Source organism: Orcinus orca, chromosome 16, assembly GCF_937001465.1.
Source record: "Orcinus orca chromosome 16, mOrcOrc1.1, whole genome shotgun sequence".
NCBI lineage: Eukaryota > Metazoa > Chordata > Mammalia > Artiodactyla > Delphinidae > Orcinus > Orcinus orca.
The window spans coordinates 28,358,778-28,381,550 of NC_064574.1; the positions used below are offsets into that span (position 1 = coordinate 28,358,778).

General features: G+C 48.3%; 2 protein-coding genes across 7 annotated transcripts in view; one reads left to right on the plus strand and one right to left on the minus strand.

Moving 5' to 3' along the window:
• Positions 1 to 7,926, plus strand: part of BCL2L1 (BCL2 like 1) — an 871,182-nt gene extending 863,256 nt beyond the window's left edge. Inside the window, exon 4 of the transcript XR_007471997.1 lies at positions 7,890 to 7,926. The gene's annotated coding sequence lies outside the window, so the exon portion shown is untranslated. The remainder of the gene's footprint in view (positions 1 to 7,889) is intronic.
• A 4,839-nt stretch (positions 7,927 to 12,765) lies between these two features.
• The window catches only part of SLC52A3 (solute carrier family 52 member 3), a 43,664-nt gene continuing 33,656 nt past the window's right edge, over positions 12,766 to 22,773 (minus strand). For 4 of the 6 annotated variants that reach the window (XM_049698815.1, XM_033433421.2, XM_033433420.2 and 1 more), the window contains 4 exons: positions 18,772 to 19,384; positions 16,607 to 17,112; positions 14,450 to 14,573; positions 12,766 to 13,942 (listed from right to left, as the gene is read on the minus strand). In XM_049698815.1, coding sequence (XP_049554772.1) covers positions 13,730 to 13,942; positions 14,450 to 14,573; positions 16,607 to 17,112; positions 18,772 to 19,338 — 1,410 coding nt within the window. In that variant the 5' untranslated portion in view covers positions 19,339 to 19,384 and the 3' untranslated portion in view covers positions 12,766 to 13,729. Of the gene's footprint in view, positions 13,943 to 14,449; positions 14,574 to 16,606; positions 17,113 to 18,771; positions 19,385 to 19,868; positions 21,666 to 22,773 lie in introns of those variants that run through there. The other 2 variants (XM_004272669.3, XM_033433424.2) reach the window with 2 other exon arrangements.

Below are 22,773 nucleotides of genomic sequence, written 5' to 3' on the forward strand. Positions count from 1 at the left end.
ATCCTCCTAACAATGCTATGAGGTAGGTACCATTACTACAGATGAGTAAACTGAGGAGCTGCGAGATTAAGTAACTAGCCCAAGATCACACAGCTAGTAAATGGTAAAGCCTGGACTTGAGACCAGGGAGTCTGGGACCAGAACCCACCATCTTAACTGTCACGCTACCCATTTGAAGGGAGGCCCCATGGGAGCCACGTGTACACGTCTGTGTGTCTGTTGTCAGTCCACAAGCTCCGTTAGGCAGGCTAGAACCTGGTCTGCATCCCCAGTACTGGTCCCGTTCATCTGGGGCCCACTCAGAATGTATGCTCAGTGACTGTTGAACCAATGCATCAGGCTCACTGAGCCCCAGCTTCTTCATCTGTAAGACAAGAATAAGAGTCAGCACTTCAGATTGCTGGAGGACCCAACGAGCTCCTCCGTGGAAAAGCTCTTTAAAGATCCTCTGTCCTCCCTTGCCCACCGCCCGTTGACCCCCTCCTTGGGCTTTCAGTCTGCACCAGCCTGGGAGAGCTGATTGTGTGCATTCTTTTCCCAATGCTGCTTTCAGTAACATATTTGTAGCTTGAAATCGGCAACAGTGAGAGTAATTACACCATGGAAATTGGCAATGGTACAAACAGGGGGATTTCCCTTTAGAGATGTTAACCATTTACCACTGCCAGGAGGAAATGGATCCTCTAATGACTACTTTCAGGGAGCGGCACAGTGGAGTGATCTCACCTGTTGGCTCTGGAGCCGCACTACCTGCGCTCAGACTCTAACTATTACTTATCAGCTATGTGACCTGGTTCAGTTGCTTCACTTCTCTGAGCCTCAGTAGTCTCATCCATAAGATGATTACCTATTTCATTAGGGGTTTCATGAGAGCATCCATGTTACTCCATAATTATTGCTCTCTTTGAACAATAAATGTTACTTATTAATATTATAAATAAGCCTAGGAGGTGGAGGAACTTTCTTGTTTCCCCACTCTAGGAAAGGGAGTGATGGGAATGGGACTTGCAGTGTCAAAGAGGGAACTTGACAGAGACTTCCCTGGTGGCGCAGTGGTTAAGAATCTGCCTGCCAATGCAGGGGACACAGGTTCAAGCCCTGGCCCGGGAAGATCCCACATGCTGCAGAGCAGCTAAGCCCATGCACCACAACTACTGAGCCTGAGCTCTAAAGCCCGCGAGCCACAACTATTGAGCCTGCGTGCCACAACTACTGAAGCCCATGCACCTAGAGCCTGTGCTCCGCAAAAAAGAAGCCACCGCAATAAGAAGCCCGCGCATCGCAACGAAGAGTAGCCCCCCCTTCTTGCCGCAACTAGAGAAAGCCTGAGCGCAGCAACGAAGACCCAACGCAGCCAAATAAATAAATAAATTTATTTTTTAAAAAAAGTGGGTGGGGGGGGAACTTGACCAGGGCAACGTGTATCCTCAGGTCAAGGTCCCTGTGGGTGAACCACACTGATTCCATTTGGCAGTTCTATCTTAGACCTTCAGTCCTACTCCCTCCCCTTTTGTGTGACTGACCTTTAACCTACTCACAAAGAATGTGCCCAAGCCAGAAAAGTTCCTTATCAACTTTTACCCTTTCCTTCATCTGATATGAAAACTGAAAGAATGCCTTTTGCTGACACAGATGGTTAATGGTCTGCAAGGAATAATGGCCATGAGACCCCCGGGGGAGGAAATAACCCCGGTTCCCATCAGTGCAGACGTACTTCTCCCTTGGTAGTCAGATTCTATTTTTAACTTTGGCGCCTTTAAATCCTCCTGTATCCCTTTTAGCTGCGCAGAGTGCCTCTGGACTGTTGTCTGCTCAGTTTTGCCTGTCTGTAAGTTACCCACAATAAACTTCATAATTGTACTTTATGGAGTTGCCTGCTTCATTTTTAGGTCTCAAAGTTCCTTCTCAGTTTGGGGGATATTATTTAATGTTCCTGCTATCCAACAGCCCTAATGGAGGGTGTCTTGAGGCACCAGCAGGCCAGATCTTTATGAACCTTGTTGGCTGTGTGCATGGCAGTTGGGGGATAAGGAGCCTCCTCGAGTTCCTTGGAAGGAAAGCTGCTATTAGCTTTGGAGCCTGGAACAGATTTTGGGGGAAGCAGGTGATCTAACCAAATATTCCCTCCTCTTGCCTCCCTTCTTGCTAGTGAACACTCCTAGAGGGAGTGTTGTGGGCTTTTTAAACATATGAGATGTGATGCATATAACAAGAATAGTACAAAAAGGGGTGAAAAGAAATAGAGCAATAGAGGAGCAACACTTCTATATCTCACTGTAATTAAGTTAGTGTCAATCTGACATAGATTCTGATAAGATGTATATAGTAAACCTAGAGCAGTCATTTTAAAAAAGTGAAAAAACTGTTAAAGAAGATAAAATGTTATAATAAAAATTACTCATTTAATATAAAAGAAAGCAGTAAGGAAGAATAGAGGAACAAAAAAGACATGAGACATATAGAAAACATAAAGTCAAATGGCAGATGTAAATCTAGTTCTATTCTTAATAGCATTAAATATGAATGGATTCGATCAAAAGGCAGAGATATTCTGACTGTATAAAAATACCAAGCTCTAACTATATACTGTCTACTGGAGACACATTCTAGATTCAAAGATACAGATAGGTTGAGAGTTAAAGGATGGAAAAATATATATCATGCAAACAGCAATATCAGAGGGTCAACTCATCAGGATGATTTTATAAAAACTATAAACACATACGCATCTAACAACAGAGACCCAAAATATATGAAGCAAAAATGGGGACTTCCTTGGTAGTCCAGTGGTTGGGAATCCGTCTTGCAATTCGGGGATGCCAGTCCGATCCCTAGTCAGGGAACTGAGATCTCACATGCTGTGGTGCAACTTAACCCACGTGCCACAACTACAGAGCCTTGTGCCACAAGTAATGAACCTGTGTGCCACAACTAGAGAGAAGCCCATGCACCACAATGAAAGATCCTGCATGCCACAACTAAGACTTGATGCAGCCAATAAATAAATAAAATATCAAAACAAACAAAAAACCAAAAACAAAAATGGACAGAATTAAAAGGAGAAATAGACAATTCAATGATAATAGGTGGACACTTTAATGCCCCACTTTCAATAGTGGATAGAACAACTAGGCAGAAGATCAACAAGGAAATAGAAGACTTGGACAACACTATAAACTAACTAGACCTAAAAGACATTTGTAGAACATTCCACCCAACAACAGCAGAATACATTCTTCTTAAATGCACATCAGGAGTTCTCTAGGATAAACCATATGTCAGGCCACAAAATGAATCTCAATAAATTTTAAAAGATTGAAATCATACAAATATCTTCTTTGACCACCAACTCTAAGAAGTCTCTGAAATGGTTCCACATGAAGATTTAGCCAGAGGATTTCATGGTGGTTGTCTGAAAGCTGGAAGATTCTAGAAAACTTTCAGGGCATCTGTCTAAGCATTACCTCATGTCACCCTATTGCGAGCATTAAATTAGTTAACTCTTGAGAAGCACTTAGGAAAGTGCCTGGCATGCAGTAAGCCGTGATACATTTTAGATATTATCCTCACAATAATGTTATAGAGCAAGCTTCGTTATTTCCCCTGTTTTACAGGTGAGAAGATAGAGACTCAGAGATGCACGGTATGTTGCCTGAGGTCTCACAGTGAATAAGCAGGGGAGCCAGATAAGAAGCTTCAAAGCTCCATACAGTGCAGAGAGGTAGGTCTCAAGACTTTCATCACTGTATTGTTTTCAGTAGCTTAAAATTGGAAACTGCAGAGGTCCATCAACAGAGCTTTTCTGTAAACCTGGCATGCCCAGCCAGGGAGTGCTTTGTGCTGGTTACAAGAAACGAGGCCACCCTACACATAGGGACATGGAACCATCTCCAAGACATTTTGTTCAGTAAAAAGAACATCTGAAAAAAAGTTCCACAACCCACAGGAAACGAAGCCAAATATTCTGTAAAATCTTATGTCCGTGTGTGTGTGTATGTGTGTGTGTGTGTGTGTGTGACCTGTGAAGGCTCATATGAAGCAAATGAAGGTGATTTAAACAATGGGATCTATTTATAGGATGCTCCCTTCTTTAGGCTTTTCTTTATTTTTGTCGAGTTTTGAAATAACACATGCTCAAAGAAAAAAATTCAGATTACAGCGAAGTGTCAAGAAGAAAAAAGAAATCACCAAGAAATCCTTTCCTCCAGAATTAACTAGGCTAACATTTCAGTATATATCTTTCCAGGTCCTCGCCTCTTTCTGTGTGACTAACTGTGAGTGTGTGAGTGTATGTATGCACACACACACACATACACACACACACACACACACACACACACACACACACACATAGAGAGAAACATACATATACAAATATGAGAATTCCACTGCTGTAACAAAATGTCCCCCACATTATAGAAGCTTAAAAAACAGAAATTTATTTCTCTGTCACGTTAGATCTGGGTTCCAGGCAGAATGGTAACTCCACAATCATGGTTTCAGCCTCCTTCTATATTCTTGCTGTATTATTCTCAACGTGTGGCTTCCTCCTCGTGGTCTAAGATAGGTGCTGCAGATCCAGTCATCACATCTGCATTTCTGCCAGCAGGAAGGGGGAAATGGGAATTGGAGGTCCTGCTCTGCCTTTTAAGTACACAATCTGGAAGTTATAAGCGTTATTCTTGTAACATTTGTCTAAACTTAGTCACGTGGTCATTCCCAGCCACAAGGAAGCCTGGGAAATGTGGCCTTTATTCTGGGCCTTTATTCTATGTGCCCAGCTAAAATCAGGAGTTCTATGGACTCCCCTGGTGGTGCACTGGTTAAGAATCTGCCTGCCAACGCAGGGGACACGGGTTTGAACCCTGGTCCGGGAAGATCCCACATGCTGCAGAGCAACTAAGCCCGTGCGCCACAACTACTGAGCCTGCGCGCTGCAGCTACTGAAGCCCGCATGCCTAGAGCCCCATGCTCTGCAACAAGAGAAGCCACCACAATGAGAAGCCTGCACACCACAACGAAGAGTAGCCCCCCCCACTGCAACTAGAGAAAGCCTGCGTGCAGCAACAAAGACCCAACGCAGCCAAAAACAAATAAAAAATAAAAATAAAAAAATAAATAAAAATCAGGGGTTCTATGACTATGAAAGAGACAGGAGAATGGACATTGTAGCAACTACCAGTGCTATTTGTTGCTTATCTTTGTTCTCTTAATAAGAGTATCTTTCCTATCAAGAGAGAAAGCTATGTATCTTACACTCTAACCACTGAGCCCTGTGAGAAGACACGGGTCTGGGCCAAACTGCAAGTTGTAATAGAGCAGCCTTTCTTTCTTAAGGCACACCCAGAAGCCAGCTGATCACCCACCAGTTTCCAAATGAAAGGCAGAGTCCTGGAAACACCAAACATTGTCATGGCGGTTTCCCCAGGTTTTACCTCTATAAACATCGTGAAGTGAATTGGGACAAGCCATGCCACGGCAAAATCGGAATTTCGAGGCGTTGCATGTGACAAAACTCTGGCAACTTCTAGCGCCTCTGCTACTCATTCTTAAAGGGATACCACTAGTCTCTGCATGTGCAAATCACATCCTGCCTACAAAAGCACTAATTTCTTCTTTTCACTTCCAGAGGAGTTTGAATGTGTGCGTGTGTGTGCGTGTGTGTGCGTGTGTGTGTGTGTGTGTGTGTTGGGGGGTGATGAAGTTGGAGTTTTCTGTTTCTATTTCAAACCGGATGACCATGACACCGGGAGGCGCTGTATCTCTCTGTGGCCCAGTTTCCTCGTCTGAAGCCAAGGTTTTCCTGGCGAGTTCACGTGTTTTGAGACTCATGTCGCTGACACAGAAAGATCATGCGATACAGAGCCTAGGCATTCTGGGTCCAGGTCCTGGTTCTGCCACTCACTGGCTGTGTGACCTCATGTAACTTAACCTTTCTGTGCCTCAGTTTCTTCATGTGCAAAATAGGACTGATAATAATAAAAAGTATTTCATAGTGCTTCTGTGAGTTTTTTTTTTTTTTTTTGCGGTACGCAGGCCTCTCACTGTTGTGACCTCTCCTGTTGCGGAGCCTGCTCCGGACGCGCACGCTCAGTGGCCGTGGCTCACGGGCCCAGCCGCTCTGCGGCATGTGGGATCTTCCCGGACCGGGGCATGAACCCATGTCCCCTGCATCAGCCACTCTCAACCACTGCGCCACCAGGGAAGCCCTTCTGTGAGATTTAAATCAGTAAAGGCTCAGGAGGAGCCCGGGGCATGTGGAGGCCCTTGGCAATGGCCCTGTGCCCTGGCATCTGGCCCACCAGGAAGGGCAGCAGTGGGAAGCTCTTTATAGCCACAAAGTTAATGGTCACCATGGTGGACATGAGTGGGGGTGACACGGTGGATGCTTCTTTTTCGGGGATTCCCGTGCTGACCAACCCCGAGGAAGCATGTTGGAATGCCTCTCAATTCCCTTTCAGATGACTCTGTGGGTCTGTCCTCAGAGCAGCCCTGATTTTATGCTTCCAAGTTCTTGGGGCCACCTTCCTCCAGGATAAAGCTGAAGTGTGATACCTCAGTATTTATGCCAACAGCTCATTAGAAAGAACCCTAGATTCAGAGTCAGTGTCTGTGCCCTGTCTCTGCAGCCCATTTTCTGGGGCACTCTGGCTCGGTCACTCCCCATTTGGACCTCTGCTTCCACATCTGCAGTGTGATGTCAGACTCTGGGGGTGACTGTCAATGCACGTGAATGCATCTTACAAGCTTAAAGGGGCTGTGAGAACAAGAGAGGGAACACCATTGTAGCCGTTTTCTGTTGCTGCCGTAACAAATTGCCTCAAACAGCAGCTTAAAACAATACCAATTTATTCTCTCACAATTCTTAGGTTAGAAGCCGGAAACAGGTCTCACAGGGCTAAAATCAAGGTGTCCACGGGGGAGAATCTGCTTCCGTGCCATTCAGGTCACTGGCAGAATCAAGTTCCTTGCAGTTGCAGGATCCTGCTTCCTCGATGGCTCTCAGCCAGGGCTGCGCTTGGTTTCTCAGGGCCTCTCTTGGCCTTTGCATGTGTGTTTTTCCTGAATCTCAGAGCCAGGACACTTGGCATCTCTTTGACTTCTGCCAAGTCTTTGTTTTTTCCTTCCTCCCTTCCTTCCTTTCTTCCTTCCTTCCTCCTCCTCCTTTTTCTCCCTCTTCTTTCTCTTTCCTTTTTTTCTTTTTCTTCCTCTCTCTCTTTCTTTTCTCCTTTCTCTTCCTTCCTTCCCTCCCTCCCTCCCTTTCTCTCCCTCTCTCTCTTCCTTTCTCCCTTCCTTTCTTCCTCTCTCTCCCTTTCTTTCTTTCTTTTTCTTCTTTCTTTCTTTCTTTCTTTCTTTCTTTCTTTCTTTCTTTCTTTCTCCATTCCTCTCTTTCTTTCTGTCTTCAGCTTTATTGAGATATAATTGACATATAACACTGTGTAAGTTTAAGGTGTATATTCTGATGATCTGATACATGTATAATATATGGTTACCACAATGAGGTTACTTAACACATTCATCACCTCAGATAGTTACTATTTTGTGTGTGGTGAGAATATTTAACAACTACTCTCTTAGTGACTTTCAAGCATATAATACAGTTTTTAAAAAAATAAATTTATTTATTTATTTTTGGCTGCATTGGGTCTTCGTTGCTGCGCGCCGGCTTTCTCTAGCTGCGGCGAGCGGGGGCTACTCTTCGTTGCGTTGCGCGGACTTCTCATTGTGGTGGCTTTTCTTTTGCAGAGCTCGGGCTCTAGGCGCGCGGGCTTCAGTAGTTGTGGCAGGAGAGCTCTAGAGTGTAGGCTCAGTAGTTGTGGCTTAGTTGCTCCGCGGCATGAGGGATCTTCACAGAGCAGGGATCAAACCCGTGTCCCTTGCATTGGCAGGCGGATTCTTATCCACTGTGCCACAAGGGAAGTCCCAATACAGTTTTGTTTGTTTGTTTGTTTGTTTTTGCTGCACCGCGTAGCATTGGAAGCATGGAGTCTTAACCGCTAGACTGCCAGGGAAGTCCTCAAGTATACAATACAGTATTATTGTTAACTATAGTCATCATGCTGTATATTACTTCCCCAGGACTTATTCATCTTGTAACTGGAAGTCTGTACTCTGACTAACATTTCCTCATTTCCTCCACCCCCAGCCCCTGGTGAAACAGGGGTGAAGGGGGCAGGGCACAACCTTTAAAAGAACGACATAGCCATATGACAAGACATAAATGGTTAGAACCAACTAGGTCCAGGATGGCAGACAAGACTTCCACTAGACCTTAAGCCTCAGTATACGCTGAGGCTTATACACATCAACACGCTAAATGACATACCCACAGGTGCCATGACCGTTCCAAGGCTGACCATAAAGGTCAAAAAGTGGGCGGTGGCCCAATTCCTGGAAATCCCTGCCCCTTCCCCCAAATATCTGGAATACTCCTCCCACTCATTAGCCTATGAAATTACCCACCCCTATAAGAACTGACAACCCCATACCCTGGTGTCACTCTCACCTTCTGAGACGGCTCACACTCTGTCTGTGGAGTGTGTTTCTCTCTAAGGAAACCCGCTTCTTACCTATCACTTTGTCTCTCACTGAATTCATTCTGTGATGAGACATCAAGAACCTGAGCTTCATTAAGTCCTGAGACCAGGTGTGTGATCACAGTTAAAAGACCGTGGGTTCAAGTCCCACTCTGAGATGCATGGTTTCACCGGCAACCACCAATCTACTCTGTTTCTATCAGTTCAGTTTTTTTTAAGATTTATAAGTGAGACTATACAGTATTTGTCTTTCTCTGTCTGACTTACTGCACTTAACATAGTGCCCCTCAAGGTCCGTTCCATATTATCACAAATGGCAGGATTTCTTTATTTAATTTAATTAAATTAATTAATTAATTAATTTTTTAGATGTTGGGGGTAGGAGTTTATTAATTAATTTATTTATTTTTGGCTATGTTGGGTCTTCGTTTATGTGCGAGGGCTTTCTCTAGTTGTGGCGAGCGGGGGCCACTCTTCATTGCAGTGCGCGGGCCTCTCGCTGTCGCGGCCTCTCTTGTTGCGGAGCACAGGCTCCAGATGTGCAGGCTCAGTAGCTGTGGCACACGGGCTTAGTTGCTCCGCGGCATGTGGGATCCTCCCAGACCAGGGCTCGAACCCGTGTCCCCTGCATTAGCAGGCAGATTCTCAACCACTGTGCCACCAGGGAAGCCCCATGGATTTCTTTATTTTTTATAGCTGATTATTATTCCACTGTGTATAAAAATACATTTCTTTATCCAGTCATCTGTTGATGGACACTTAGGTTGTTTCCATGTCTTGGCTATTGTAAACAAGGCTGCAATAAACATGAAGGTGCAGATATCTCTTTGAGATAGTTATTTTATTTCCTTCAGTTATATACCTAGAAGTGGGATTGCTGGATCGTATGGTAGTTCTATTTTTATTTTTTTGAGGAACCTCCATACCGTTCTCCATAGTGGCTGCGTGAATTTACACTCCTGCCAACAGTGCACGAGGGTTGCCCTTTCTCCACATCCCCATGCACACTTAACTCTTGTCTTTTCGATAACAGGCATGTAGTAGATATCTCATTGTGGTTTTAATTTGCATTTCCCTGATGATCAGTGATGTTGAACACCTTTTCATGTACCTGTTGGTCATGTGTGTGTCTTTTTTGGAAAGACATATATTCAGGTCCTTTGTCCATTTTTAATAGGATTGTTTGGGTTTTCTGCTGTTGTAGTGTATGGTGCCGCATCTTTCTTCTCATTTCTTCAGCTGAATCTCTTCTGATTCTCTGTTTTTTAAAGGTTCATGTGATTAGATTGGGCCCACTCAAATCCAAAATAAACTCGCTATTTTAAGGTTGTAACCTTAATTCCATCAGTAAACCCCCTTTTGCCGTGTAAGGTAACATATTTACAGGTTTCAGGAATCAGGGCATGCACAGCTTTGGAGAGGCCATTCTTCCCACCACTAAGTAATATTCGCTGAGCCCTTCTCAGGGCAAGGCATGGGACTGAGGCCTGTGGGTCCAGGATAAACGGTCCAGATGCAAGCCTTCCCTCATGGAGTGCGGAGCCCTGAAGAGCGAGGACCACTGCTCGCACGTGACCCCATTTGCAGGGCCTGGGACCCACTCAGAGGCCCATGTGCCATCCGTCTAAAGCATTAGAAGGTATAAATCAAACCATACCGCCGTGCCCCCTGCTCTCTGCAGTTTCTCTGGAAGGTGGTTTGCAGGGTGTCTCCACTGCAGAAAATGACAGGACGGGGCGGAAGCTGGGTTCGGGCTCAGCGCTCTTGGGCAGAGGCTGGCTGGATTTGCCTAAACCTAGGGCAGCTCTGACCAGGTCAATCTCCCCAGAGCACTGGGGCCTGTGAGACTCCTGCCCCAGGTGTCACTTTTCAGGCTCTGTTTTCCAGACAGTTCTAAACATTTCTCAGAGTATACTACCAGCAAAATGGTGGGAGGGAATGTCTCCTGGGGACCCCCACTCGGGATTTGGGTGGCCAGCTTCAAACCAGGTCAGCCCTTCTTGCTCTGGTTTCTCGGGGCAGAGGCTGGGACTTTACCTGCTCTCCATACTCAGATCCCTTTAGCTCCCATCCATGGCCTGGGGTGGAAGGAGGGTCGTTCTGTCCTTTTTATTTAGAGACTCTTTGCTCAATCAGTCATTGACTTCCAGGAAAATTTCTTAGGAGACCAAGAAGGATAAATCGTATATTTCAGCCTGTGTGATAAGCTGGCCTTTGCATGGCTCACCCAGCGCAGGGCCCTTTCTGCCCAGATGGCTGCAGTAGTTTCCAAGTCTGTTTGTATCTGCTGTGGTTCCCTGCAATATCACCACCTCCCCGCTGAAACCCACAGAGGCCAACACAACCCTCCACCCCTTCACAACCTTGGCCTCTCAGGCCCTTGCCCCTGTGCCTGCCCCTGGCCTCCCTAACCTGGCCTCCTTTTAGGTGCTTGAATGCGGCCTGCTGCCTCCTGCCCCACCGCTTTTGCAAGTGCAGTTTCTGCTGCCCAGAAGGCTCCTTCCTCCTTGCTTTACCTCCTTCCCTCCAACCACCTTGAGATACCAGCTTGGGGAGCGGGGTCGTCCTCATGGATGCCCACCCACTGCCAACCCTAGGCAGAGTCCAGAGTTCTGCTCTCATTCTTCAGGGAAACTTCCTTGGTTGGACTGTAGAGACACCACGTGACGTGGGTCAACTGGACTTAAGCTCAGGGAGGGGGGGTGGGGGTGGGGTGGAAGGGGCATCCAGGGTCCATAGCAGATATTCTCTCAAAGTGGAAGCTTTTTAATGACAGTTATTGAGCACTCACTGTTTGCAGGTGTGGGGCTGATTAACCCTCACAACAACCCTGAAAGGGAGGGGCTTTTATTGTCTCCATTGTACAGAGGAGGAGGTGGAGGACAGCTGACTTGTGCCTGGTAACTAAAAGGTTGTCAAGGTCACAGGCTTCCAAGGAGGAGGGCGGAAGCAAAACCATAGAGAGGGCTGTCAGATGGAGGTGCCTTTTCCAAACAGCAAGTCACCCGCCCTCCCACCTAGTGCTCGACAGAGTGTATTAGCATGGCCAGCACCGCACTCCACACGTTCTTCTGCATCTGCTTCCCACGTGTGTAATTAATCTTGGAGCATCTTCCCACGTCAGTAGAGAGATGGTCTTCTTGCTCATTATCTACTCCAATGCCTTTTCTGGGAGAGAAGACTGGAAACAACCCAAATGCCCTTGTAAGGGCAAATACAAATAAAAACATTTCTTTCTGGTGCCAAAAAGGGAAAGAGACATCCCCACTCCCTTTTCTTGAGCATTTAATTTAGAAAACGTAAATTCTTTCTCTGCTCCTTTTTGCATGTATGAGAGGCTTTTAAAAAAGCTGAATGAGCCTCTTGCCAGTTTTACCACACAAGGGAACCCTCTGTTTGCAATGTAAATATCAGGAAGCCACACCCCATCACCCAGTCTCCGGAGTGTAGGAGCTTAACTCAGGGTTTGGCTCCAAGTTGGGAAGCCACCTCCTTTCATAAAGATATGAGTTCTTCTTTCCTGTGGTTAAGGACAATTAGCTAACACAGAGAGCCACCCCAATCACTAGCTGAGTTCAGAATGACAAACCGTGTTATCTACTTCTCTTACTTGAGGTTATCATTTGAGAACCTGGATGTAATAGGTTGTGTCTACTGGACTATATAGAAGGGTAGAGTTTCTGCTTGTGCAATCTTTTTAGCAGACCATCTGTGATGTGCACCACAATCAGGTTGAACATATATTCAATAGTAAAACTATTTTCTTTCTTTTCTACTTTTGTGGAGAGGTTTTTGGGGTTGGTGGGAGATTTAGTGTTTAATTTTGTCTCCAACACCTTCAAATGTCTTTCTACAGAGGGCTGGTTGAACAAATCTGGCACCTCCACACAGTGGAATACTATGCAGTCACGACAAAGAACAAGAAGGCTCTCTGCATTTTCACTGTTGCCTGAAAGTGCAAAGTACACAGCAGTTTACTACTTTTTATGTAAAAAGGCTCTATGTTTGAATTTGCTTATATTTGCATAATCTCTGGAAGAGTAAACAGGGAACAAATAAAAGTGCTCATGTATGTGTTAAGGGGAACTGGGCACAGGGGGGAGTGAACAGGGATGGAATTTTTTTGCTGAACATCATTTTATATTTTCTGACTTTTGAAACATGTGACTATATTATCTATTCAAAATTAAAAAGGAAGGGTGGCGGCAAGCAAACAAAACAAACCTCAAAAGCAAAGAAGTCCCAGGACCAGACATTCTCTAAGCCCTTGATTCTGTTTATTTCTGAGCTCAGCCTTGACCTTAGAACCAACTGAAAGCTGATTATATTGAAACTTTTTTTTTGGTGTTCATGCTGGACTTTTTCTTGGAAGGCTGACCTTAGTGTAAAAGCAGGGAATGTCTTTATTTGAAAAAAGAAAAACAAAAAGTAAAACCAAAAAACTATCAGGTAGCTAACATACTCTTCCCCACTCTCCTCCTCCCCCCAGTTCAGAGGACTGCCTCCCAGTTCAGTGTCGGCCGGTGAATGGGGTGGGGGGGACTCACGTTCAGAGTCTTGCTGTGGCCCCTCCGCCCCAATCCTCTCTCTGCCTCTTAGGAGGTCACTTAATCTCCAAGGAGTGGGCCTTCCTGGGTCAGCAGGGGTGACAGGAAGGGGTGCAATGTTCCTCCATAGTGGGAATTGGGAAGCCAAGGTGCCTGAGATTCCACCGTTAGCCATCTGTCTTCTAGAAGCTTCTCTGAGACGATGGGGAAAAAAGGATATGGGGAAGGGGTCATCTCTCAACGCCTCTGGCCACTTCTAGGCTCTGTAGATTGTCACTCCTGTTAGTACTGTTGGGCGTCAGATCAGGATGTGCTGGGTGCTTCTGCATTTTATCCCTGTGCCAAACCTATGAAGTAGGTGTTATTTCTTATAATCCCCATTTTATGGATGAAGAAACAGAGGGATAGAGCAATCAAGTGACTTCCCCAAGGTCACATAGCTTATAATGGGCAGCTCAACCTCCCAGCTGTTCCGCTTCTAACATCCTCCAGCAGGGTGCTGCAAATCAGTTAAAGAGCTCTGCCTCCTAGCTCCCTACCACTGGCTCTGCGACCTTGGGCACACGCCTTGCCTCGAGGGGTCCCAGTTTCCGGTGTTAGTCATGGGGGCGGGGCCTTGTGATGGACCACTCCACTTCAGTTGGCCTAGGTGGAGCACTGCAGGCTGCAGAAGTCAGCGGATGAGAAGAGCCTCAACACGTTGACCAGTGGGAACATGATAAGCGCTCCGAGGAGCGAGCCCAGCTGCACCGCCGCCCCGCACCACAAGAGGGCGCTGCGGCTACGGTCACGCAGGATCACGCCCAGCATCACCTTGACATAGCTCAGACAGCCAATGAACAGCACCCACGAAGCCACCTGCGGGGATTGGTTGGGAGAGACTCAGCAGTGAAGGTAACTTTGGGGCAAGCCCCAAGGGCGAAGGGCGCTTCTAGGGTGACCGAACAGGACTAAGGGGACCCCATGGAATAACCTCTAAGTTCAAGGAGAGCCTTTTGCGGGTGACTCTGCTGGACTAACGGGGCCCCCTGAGTTGACCTCCCCAAGGACAAAGGAGAGCCCAATAGCTTTTCTGTCTCATGATCAAGTCAAGGGCAACTAAGAGAAGGCCACGCTGACATACACATAGTGGAAAGAGTGTGGCATTCAGGGGAGAAGCTGGACTGTCACCTTGGACCAGCCAGCTCACCTTCTTAAGCCTCTGTTTCCAAATAAGAAGCATCCCTCCCCCTCCCCCCAACCTTGGGCTTCCTGAGTGAGTAACCACAAAGACTTTGGTCAAGAGAAGGGGCTATACTCTCGACCTCCCAGGCCTTGGCTAGCTGGGGGGTGGGAGGCGGACAGCTCCACAGGCCAGATACTTACGATGAGGACTTCTCCACCCCAGTGGCCCTGCATGAGGGGGCAGGGGCTCATCACGGCCATGGCCATGTTGTAGGCCCCAAAGCCGGTCCCGAGCACTGTAAGGACCCCCAGGAATGGCAGAGACCTAGGACAGAGCGGAGGGTGGGACGTGAATAGAGGAAGTGAGTAGCCTGACCTCTGCCCCTACTCCCCCACCCTGCCCCAGCCCCAGGGGGCCACAGGGAGTGGTCAGAGTCTCCAGGCTTAGAGGTTAGACCCATGTGGAAACTTCCAGGCTACCCAGTTCAAGTGGGTCAGCGAGGTTCCTGGGGTCAAGGCTGGCCTAAGTCATCCTGAGTGTTAACAGCAGGGCCCAGCATCCCAGCAGGAAAAACAGAATAGACTCTAGTGCTACATGAGCCTGGTTCAAATCTCAGTTCCACCCGCAGGACTGGTCCCTAAGCCTCAGTTTCCTCACCTGCGTAATGAGTCTTGTGGGGCTGGGGAGCAGAGTGTGCAGGGCCTGGCCCTGGCTGTGGGCCCACCTGCTACCATCTGCTGCCATTTCCTGCTGTGATACTCCCCAGCCCAGCCAGGAAACTGCGCTGATGAGCGGGAGGCTTGGATCATGTTACTGGCACTGCAGGGTGTGTGCTGTGCGACCTCAGGTGACCCTTCTCCCTCCAGCCTCAGCTGCCTTGTCTACAACGTGAGGTTTGCATGATCTGGGGGTCCTGGTGGCTGTCTTAGAGGCACTACACTGGTGGCCTTCCATGTAGGCCCTCGGTCTGACCACTGAGGACACCATCCTTCATTTGAGGCCTTTTCCCTGGGGTCTCCCTGGCCACATTCTTCAGAACACTGACAGGTATGCACCCCTAGGTGACAGTGGAGGGGCTGCCCTGCCTCTAAGGACTCATTCTGCTCCAAAATTCTTGAATTCTGAGACTCTCAGACTCTGTATTTCTAACATTCTGGGCGTCTCAGCGTCCACAGGTCTGTGGCCTCTGGTCCTGCTCCCTGAGAAATCTCCAGCTTCCCTCCACAGTTTTTAAACCTCAAGGGAGAAAAATCAGCTTTCTGGCAAAGTGACATCTTCTGTCCAGCTCTCCTGTCCTCATTACTCCTCCTTCCCGGGCTGGGGGGTGGGGGGTGGGCAGGGCTGAGAGGCTGTGAGGCCAGGCAGGGCAGAGGAGCACGTGGGAGGCAGGGACACCTAAAGTTTCACAACCCCAAGGTGGGTGTTTCTCCTGTGCGGATCCGAAGTCCCTACATCAGAACCACTTAGGCTGCTTATTAAAATATGAAATTGGGACTTCCCTGATGGCACAGTGGTTAAGAATCTGCTGCCAATGCAGGGGACACGGGTTCGAGCCCTGGTCTGGGAAGATCCCACATGCCGCGGAACAACTAAGCCCGTATGCCACAGCTACTGAGCCTGCGCTCTAGAGCCCTCGAGCCACAGCTACTGAAGCCCGCACGCCTAGAGCCCGTGCTCCGCAACAAGAGAAGCCACCGCAATAAGAAGCCCGCGCACACCGCAACGAAGAGCAGCCCCCGCTTCGCCGCAACTAGAGAAAGCCCGCGCGCAGCAACGAAGACCCAACACAGCCATAAATAAATAAATATTTATATTAAAAAAAATTTGAAATCTAGGCTGGATCAATCTGCATTTTATCAATTTGCCCAGCCATTCTTCTAGAACTGCAGCTGTAAGGGAGCCAGCATGGGCCGGAGGCAGGAGGGCAGGGCTGAGATCCTGGGAATTAGACCATGGCAGACCCTTTCTCCAAGCCTCAGGGTTTCCATTTGTAAATGGGAACCTCACTTCCTGCTTGCTCCTCCACATGGGCCAATGGCGGTGATGGTGGACCTGACATGTGCCACTGCTATAAAAGCTTTACCAAATTAGCTCATCTTATGCTCCCAGCAACCTAGAAGAAGATCTATGATTATCCCCATTTTCTAGATTCCTGAGGCACAGAGAGGTGGAGTGACTTGTCCAGTATCACAAAGCTAGTAAGTGGCAGAGCCGGGCTTTGAACCCAGGCAGTTGAGCCCCAGAAACCATACTCTTAACCACTACACATCCAGCCTGATAGGTGGGTGTGGGATTCTGGGTTCTGACATGAAGTGTGCCCCCAACCAGAGCTCTCCAGGGCCAGGTTGGGGGTAGACCTGTTAGGCAGCAACATGGAGAGGAAGCAGGCGAGAGGGTTGGCCATGGAGCTGAGGGTGGCGGACAGGTGGTAGGCCACAGGCCCATAGGACAGGCAGGAGTAGGTCTGCACGGAGGGTAGCACGCCGTTGGTGAGCGCGTTCACAAAGGCCACCAGGATGTAGATGAAGGTCAGGTGGGCCAGGTGCCGGGGGGCTGTCTTCTCCTCCAGAGGCTCCTGGCCCTTGCCGCTGTCCTCCGGGCCTGGGGGGCCCAGGTCCTTCCCTTCCTGCGGCCGGATGGAGTGGAGGGTGACCTGAGAGGTGAGGAGGTCTTCTATGGAAGCTTCCCAGCGCCTGGGTAGACGCTGGAGGAAAAAGAAAGCAATGAGGCAGCAGGCCATCATGAAGGAGAGCAGGAGGAAGAAGACGAAGGGCGAGAAGGTGGCGGGGAGGTAGTGGCTTTCCAGGTGGACCACGGAGGGTGCTGTCCTAGCGATCTCAGACACCAAAGTGCTGCTAGCTCCCTGGGAAAGACAAAACAAGGGTCAGTCGGATCCCTGATGATGTCAGGGCACAGGTAACAACCTCATTAATGATGACAATACGGGCACACCTTGCTTCGTTGTGCTTCACTTTGTTACACTTCGTGGATGTCGCATTTTGTGTGTGTGTGTGTACACAAACTGAAGTTTTGTGGCAACCCTACATCGAGCGAGTCTATTGGTGCCATTTTCCCAACAGCATTTGTTCACTTTGTATCTCTGGGTCACATTTTGGTAATTCTCGAAATATTTCAAACCCTCCACTAACAAAAAGATTACGACCTGCTGAAGGCTCAGATGATGGTTAGCATTTTTTAGCAATAAAGTATTTTTTAATGAAGGTATGTACATTGTTGTTTTAGACATAATGCTACTGTACACTTAATAGACTACATATAGTGGTAAACATAACTTTTATATGCACTGGGAAACCAAAAAAATTTGTGTGACTCTCTTTATTGCAATATTGCTTTATTGCAGTGGTCCGGAACCAAACCCTCAATTATCTCCGAGGTCTGCCTGTATACAATAATATTAGGCATTATTATTAATAAGTAAGTGATGGATAATAAACGCTCACACTGACTGACTGCTCACTGCACAGCAGCACTGTGCACGTAGCAGCTCGCGTGCGCCTTCTGACGGCCCCGCGCACTGGGGTCCGTCACCCCTGGTTTTAGAGGGCACAGAGGTGTCAGGACGGTTTGTCTTACCTGAGGGTTCCGGGGAGTACGTGGCGAAGCCAGCGCACTTGGTTCTTCCTGACCCAGAAGCTACAGCTTTCCCCCCTGACTGCCCTCCAGGGCTGGTAACCACAAATATACATGTTCAGAGGAGGGGCTGGCTGGAGACAGGAGAGCGGCCCCACCCAAAGGCGCCCTGTGGCGACCTTTTTCCAAGAGATATCATGCCTCTAGATTTATGTATGTGACATTTCAAAAAATTTAAATGTTATCAACTAATTCAAACTCTCGAAAAAGAAAAATGCTTTCATGCTCTGGTGGCCCAGGCCACTGGTTCGCAAACATGGCTGTACTGCGGTGGTTTGGATAGTGTTAGGTGTATATACTGTCCAAAATCCAGTGAGGAAGTTTGATGTTGTAACAGCACGAGGTATTGAAGCAACGTCTAAAGTCTATGGTTCTCAGCCCTGTCTGTACATTAGCGACACCTGGGGAACTCTGAATACATACACGTTTACAATCCCTTATCTGCAATTCTGAAATCCAGAAAGCTCTAAAAGCCAGAATTTTTCTGTGACTCATTTGACAGCAACACTTGAGCTGGATATGAGTCTATTTACAGCCTTCATCTGCCTGCTGGGCACGAATGCCCCAGGCTGTGGGCAGCGGGGGTCACTGTGCTGCATTGCTGAGTCACAGGCCCTGTCCCAGACTTGGGGTAAGTGTGTTCTAAAATCTGAAACTGCAGATTCCAAAACACACCTGACCCCAAGGATTTCAGGGCTGGGGGTGAGGGGGGTGCCCGCTGGCATATGTCTCAGCAGCTCCCCCAGGGGCTCTAAAGCGCTGCCAGGTCAAGAACACTGGTCTACCCAACATCTAGGAAACACCAGCCCTCCGCAGGATCTTGCTTATGACCAAGAACAGAGCTGCAACAGCTCTGGGTAATGCCAGGTACCTGTGGGCTGTCCATGCTCCTGGTGGTCTCGGGGATCGGGGTGGTGTCTGATGTCTCAGTGATGTTGACACAGGTGGTGAGACCCGAGCCCTGGGCAAGAGCCACCAGGGCAGGCAGGAGGCCACTGAGTCCTTCACCCACAAAGAAGGTGGTAAGGTAGTGGGTGGGCAGCCTGCTCATGAAGGGCAGGAAGGTGACGGAGGAGGTGCAGTCCACCAGGGCCAGGAAGAAGGTGAGGACCAGAAAGGCGATGCTGTGGTGGCTGCCCAGCACCCAGGAGGTGACATTCCAGAGGAAGGCGAAGAGGGTGCAGGCGATGGTGCCCACCCCCAGCACAGTGAAGACAATAGGCACCTCGGAAAGGCAGCCGGGTTGGAAGTGATGGAGTAGGGTGACCAGCAGGGGGCCGATGTTGGCCAGCTGGATGATAACTGTGAGGTAGGAGGGCAGGTACCAGCCCTCGGGCAGCTCCGTTACCAGCAGGGGCAGCTCTACCCAGAGCCCGTTGATGGCCACCCAGGAGCCCATCCCGAAGGTACAGACCAGCAGGTGTATCAGGAAGGCCATGGTGACGTCTGCCCTGGGCCGGAGGCTGCTGCCTCCACAGATCAGCCTGCAGTGTTGGATGGAGAAAAATACTAGGTGAGCAAAGTCAGGTTCACCGTCGAGCAAAAGACTGTGCTTCTGGGCCCTCCCCACGAACAAGGTGGCTTTTTATTAGCAGAAAACATGGACAAATTCCTTTATAAGCACGCTTCCAGAGGGGAAGGCTTTCCTATCATGACTTGTAAATCCAGACCACAAAAGAAAAATTTGATACTTTCAACTGCATAAACCTTAGAACACACAAAAGCAAGAAAACCAACAAAACAGCCTCTGCAAAAAATGCCAAAAAATACCAACAACAAGATCAAAAGACAGATGACATCCTGGGTGAAAATACTGCAATGTAAATCACAGACAGAAGATTTATCTTCCTAATGTATAAAGAGTTTTTATAGATTAAGAACAAAAAGACCCAATAGAGAAGTAGATAAAGGATATGAAGAGTTCAGAGGAAAAAGTACAAAGAAGTCTTAGACATATGAAAAGATTACCTTCATTCACCATGGGAAATGTCAATTAACAATGACTCCAAGGTGCCACTTCGCACTGTGAGATTGTCCCAAAGCCAATGTTTACCTGCCCTGGACAAAATGATGTATGTACGAGGTTATTATTTCTTGCGGCCTTGTTGGTAATAGCAAAACATGGGAGACAACCTCCCTGCCACCCACAGAAGAGGGGCTAGTGGAAGGGATGGCTGCCTCTTGGAACAGCACACACCTGTTACAAGGAGAGGGCTGCAGGAGAGCTCACTGGCTGATAGGATAACGACAGGCCTCGAGGCCGAGCTGATAAGTGAACAACATCAAGGTAGGTAGACAGGAGAAAAGGAGGAAGAATATGTTCTCTTTGCTTGTATTTGCACAATGCAGCCCTTGAAGGACACACAGAAACTGCTGGGATGTTCAGCACCTCAGTATAGAGCTTTTTATATAATTTAGATTTGTGAACCATGTAAACATACTATCTGGGGACTTCCCTGGTGGTCCAGTGGTAAAGAATCCACCTTCCAACGCAGGGGACGTGGGTTTGATCCCTGGTCGGGAGCTAAGATCCCACATGCCATGGGGCAATTAAGCTAACGCGCTACAACTACTGAGCCCGCACACCTCAACTAGAGACAGAAAACCCGCATGCCACAACTAGAGAGAAGCCTACATGCTGCAACGAAGAGGCTGCGCGCCACAAAAAGATCCCGCATGCTGCAACGAAGATGCTGCATCCCACGATGAAGACCCGATGCGGCCAAAACAAAAAAATAAAATAAATATTAAAAAAAGTCAGGATCATTGTCAAAAAAACATTAAAAAAACATACTACCTGTTACAAAAATAAGGTTATCTGATATAAAATTGCAGTCTGGAGTTTTTCTCCTCAAATTATAGAGCTCCCTCTCTGGACAGGCCCTGGGAGACTGCCTGACTGGAGCCCCCCTGGAACCATTCTGTGATCTGTTTACCACCTTCCCAGTTACCTGTGTCATACCACCTGTGCAGTTACCCTCAGTCTAAGGAAAAATATTGGAGGGGCTTTGTCAACTGAAAAAAAAAAATCAGCACCGCACAACATAAGGGCAGTGAGTTTCAGTTTTTATTCATGGGTCTTACTGAGGACTACAGCCTCAGATAGCTCTGGGGAACTGCTCCGGAGAGGTAGGGAAGGAGCCAGGATATGTAGGAATTTCTTGGCTGGGAAATACACGTAGTCATGCATACATCTTGGTAAAAGGTCACACACAAACACACACAAACCCAGATAGCTCTAGCTAATGATTTTAGTGTTTTTCTAGGGACCGGAAGATGCAAGATTTCTGGGTCATTGAAATTCTTCCTTAGATATGCATCTTAACTGTCTAGGGGCTCGATATCCAAAACAGAATGCTTCATGCTGTTTTTCCATCCTGAATACCCCCCAGGGAGCCCTGTCCGTGGTCAATTTCTGTGGGTTGCAGCTAGATCCTTGGAGAGCTGGAATGTCAGACAACGTTCTTTGTTTACAGCTTTGAGTGAGACTCCGGAGCCAGCTGCCTGGACTTGAACACAGCTCTGCCTCTTAACTAACTGGATGATTTTGGACAACTGAATTTGCCTCTGTGCCTCATTTCCCCCCTCTGTAAATAGAGGGCAATGATAGTCACGACCTCATGGTTTGTAATGAGATGCAATGTGTTAATGTGTCGTCTCAGTGCCTGCCGCACAGAAAACGCTCACTAAGGGTTAGCTGTTTTTGCTATGGTGCAACGCCAGGTTTGGTGACAATTATGTTTTTCTAATTTGCGTGGAAATTAACATATGACTATTAAAATTAATAAAGGAAAAAAGTTCCCCATCAGGTACCACCTGAAATACTGGTGGCACATGCACCATTTTGGAAAGAGATGTTGATTGGGCCAATCACCTCCTTTTACCGATGGGAAAAGGGGTAGTAGGGTCTGTAGGGGCTCTGCTGAGGCTGGTGATGGGATTTGGAGCCGGTCCCCTGCAGCACTTGGCTCCACCTACCTCTCCTCATGACGCTAATCTTGGTTCTGCTCAATTCACATGGTCAGCCTTTAACTCCTCGTCTCTCTTCTAGAACCCGCAGGGGCAGCCCTGTGGCTACGCCCCACCCAGGAAGCTCCCCTCCAGGTTCCCACATACAGAACTGACTCTCCAGTTTCAGACTCCTTTCCTCCTTCCTCCTTGGAGGGAACACAGTCCTCGGGCTGCCACCTCTTCCTCTCTGGGAGGCAGAATGCAGAATGCAGCCCGACCTGCTTTCAGTCCCACTTCACCACCTCCTGTCTGGGAGCCTTAGGTGAGTCACTAAGCTCCATTTCCTCACCTGCGAAGCTGGCCCACTAACAGCCCAGGACAGGCCTGGTTCTGGGCATGCCCAGAGGACCCATGGAGAGAGGGCAAAATTCTGCCTTCGCCTGTGCAGTGCTCCTTGCCTGGGGCGCCATCTCCCTCCCGTCCATATCCCAGAATTCTGCAGGACCCTACCCCCCAGGAAACCTCATCTGGCTGCCCAGCCCTGGGACCCAGGACCCTCCATTTAGGGTTTTCCTGGTGTGGGTGTATGCTGGTACATTTCCCGGGCAGACTGAAGCCCCTGGAGGGCAGGGGCTGCTTTGGAATCTGGCTTTTTTTTTTTTTTTCCGGTATGTGGGCCTCTCACTGTTGTGGCCTCTCCTGTTGCGGAGCACAGGCTCCGGACGCGCAGGCTCAGCGGCCATGGCTCAAGGGCCCAGCCGCTCCGTGGCACGTGGGATCCTCCCGGACCGGGGCACGAACCCGTGTCCCCTGCATCGGAAGGCGGACCCTCAACCACTGCGCCACCAGGGAAGCCCTGGAATCTGGCATTTTGACGGCAGAAGAGCCTTTACAGATGACCTAGCTCAGGATTTGTAAACTG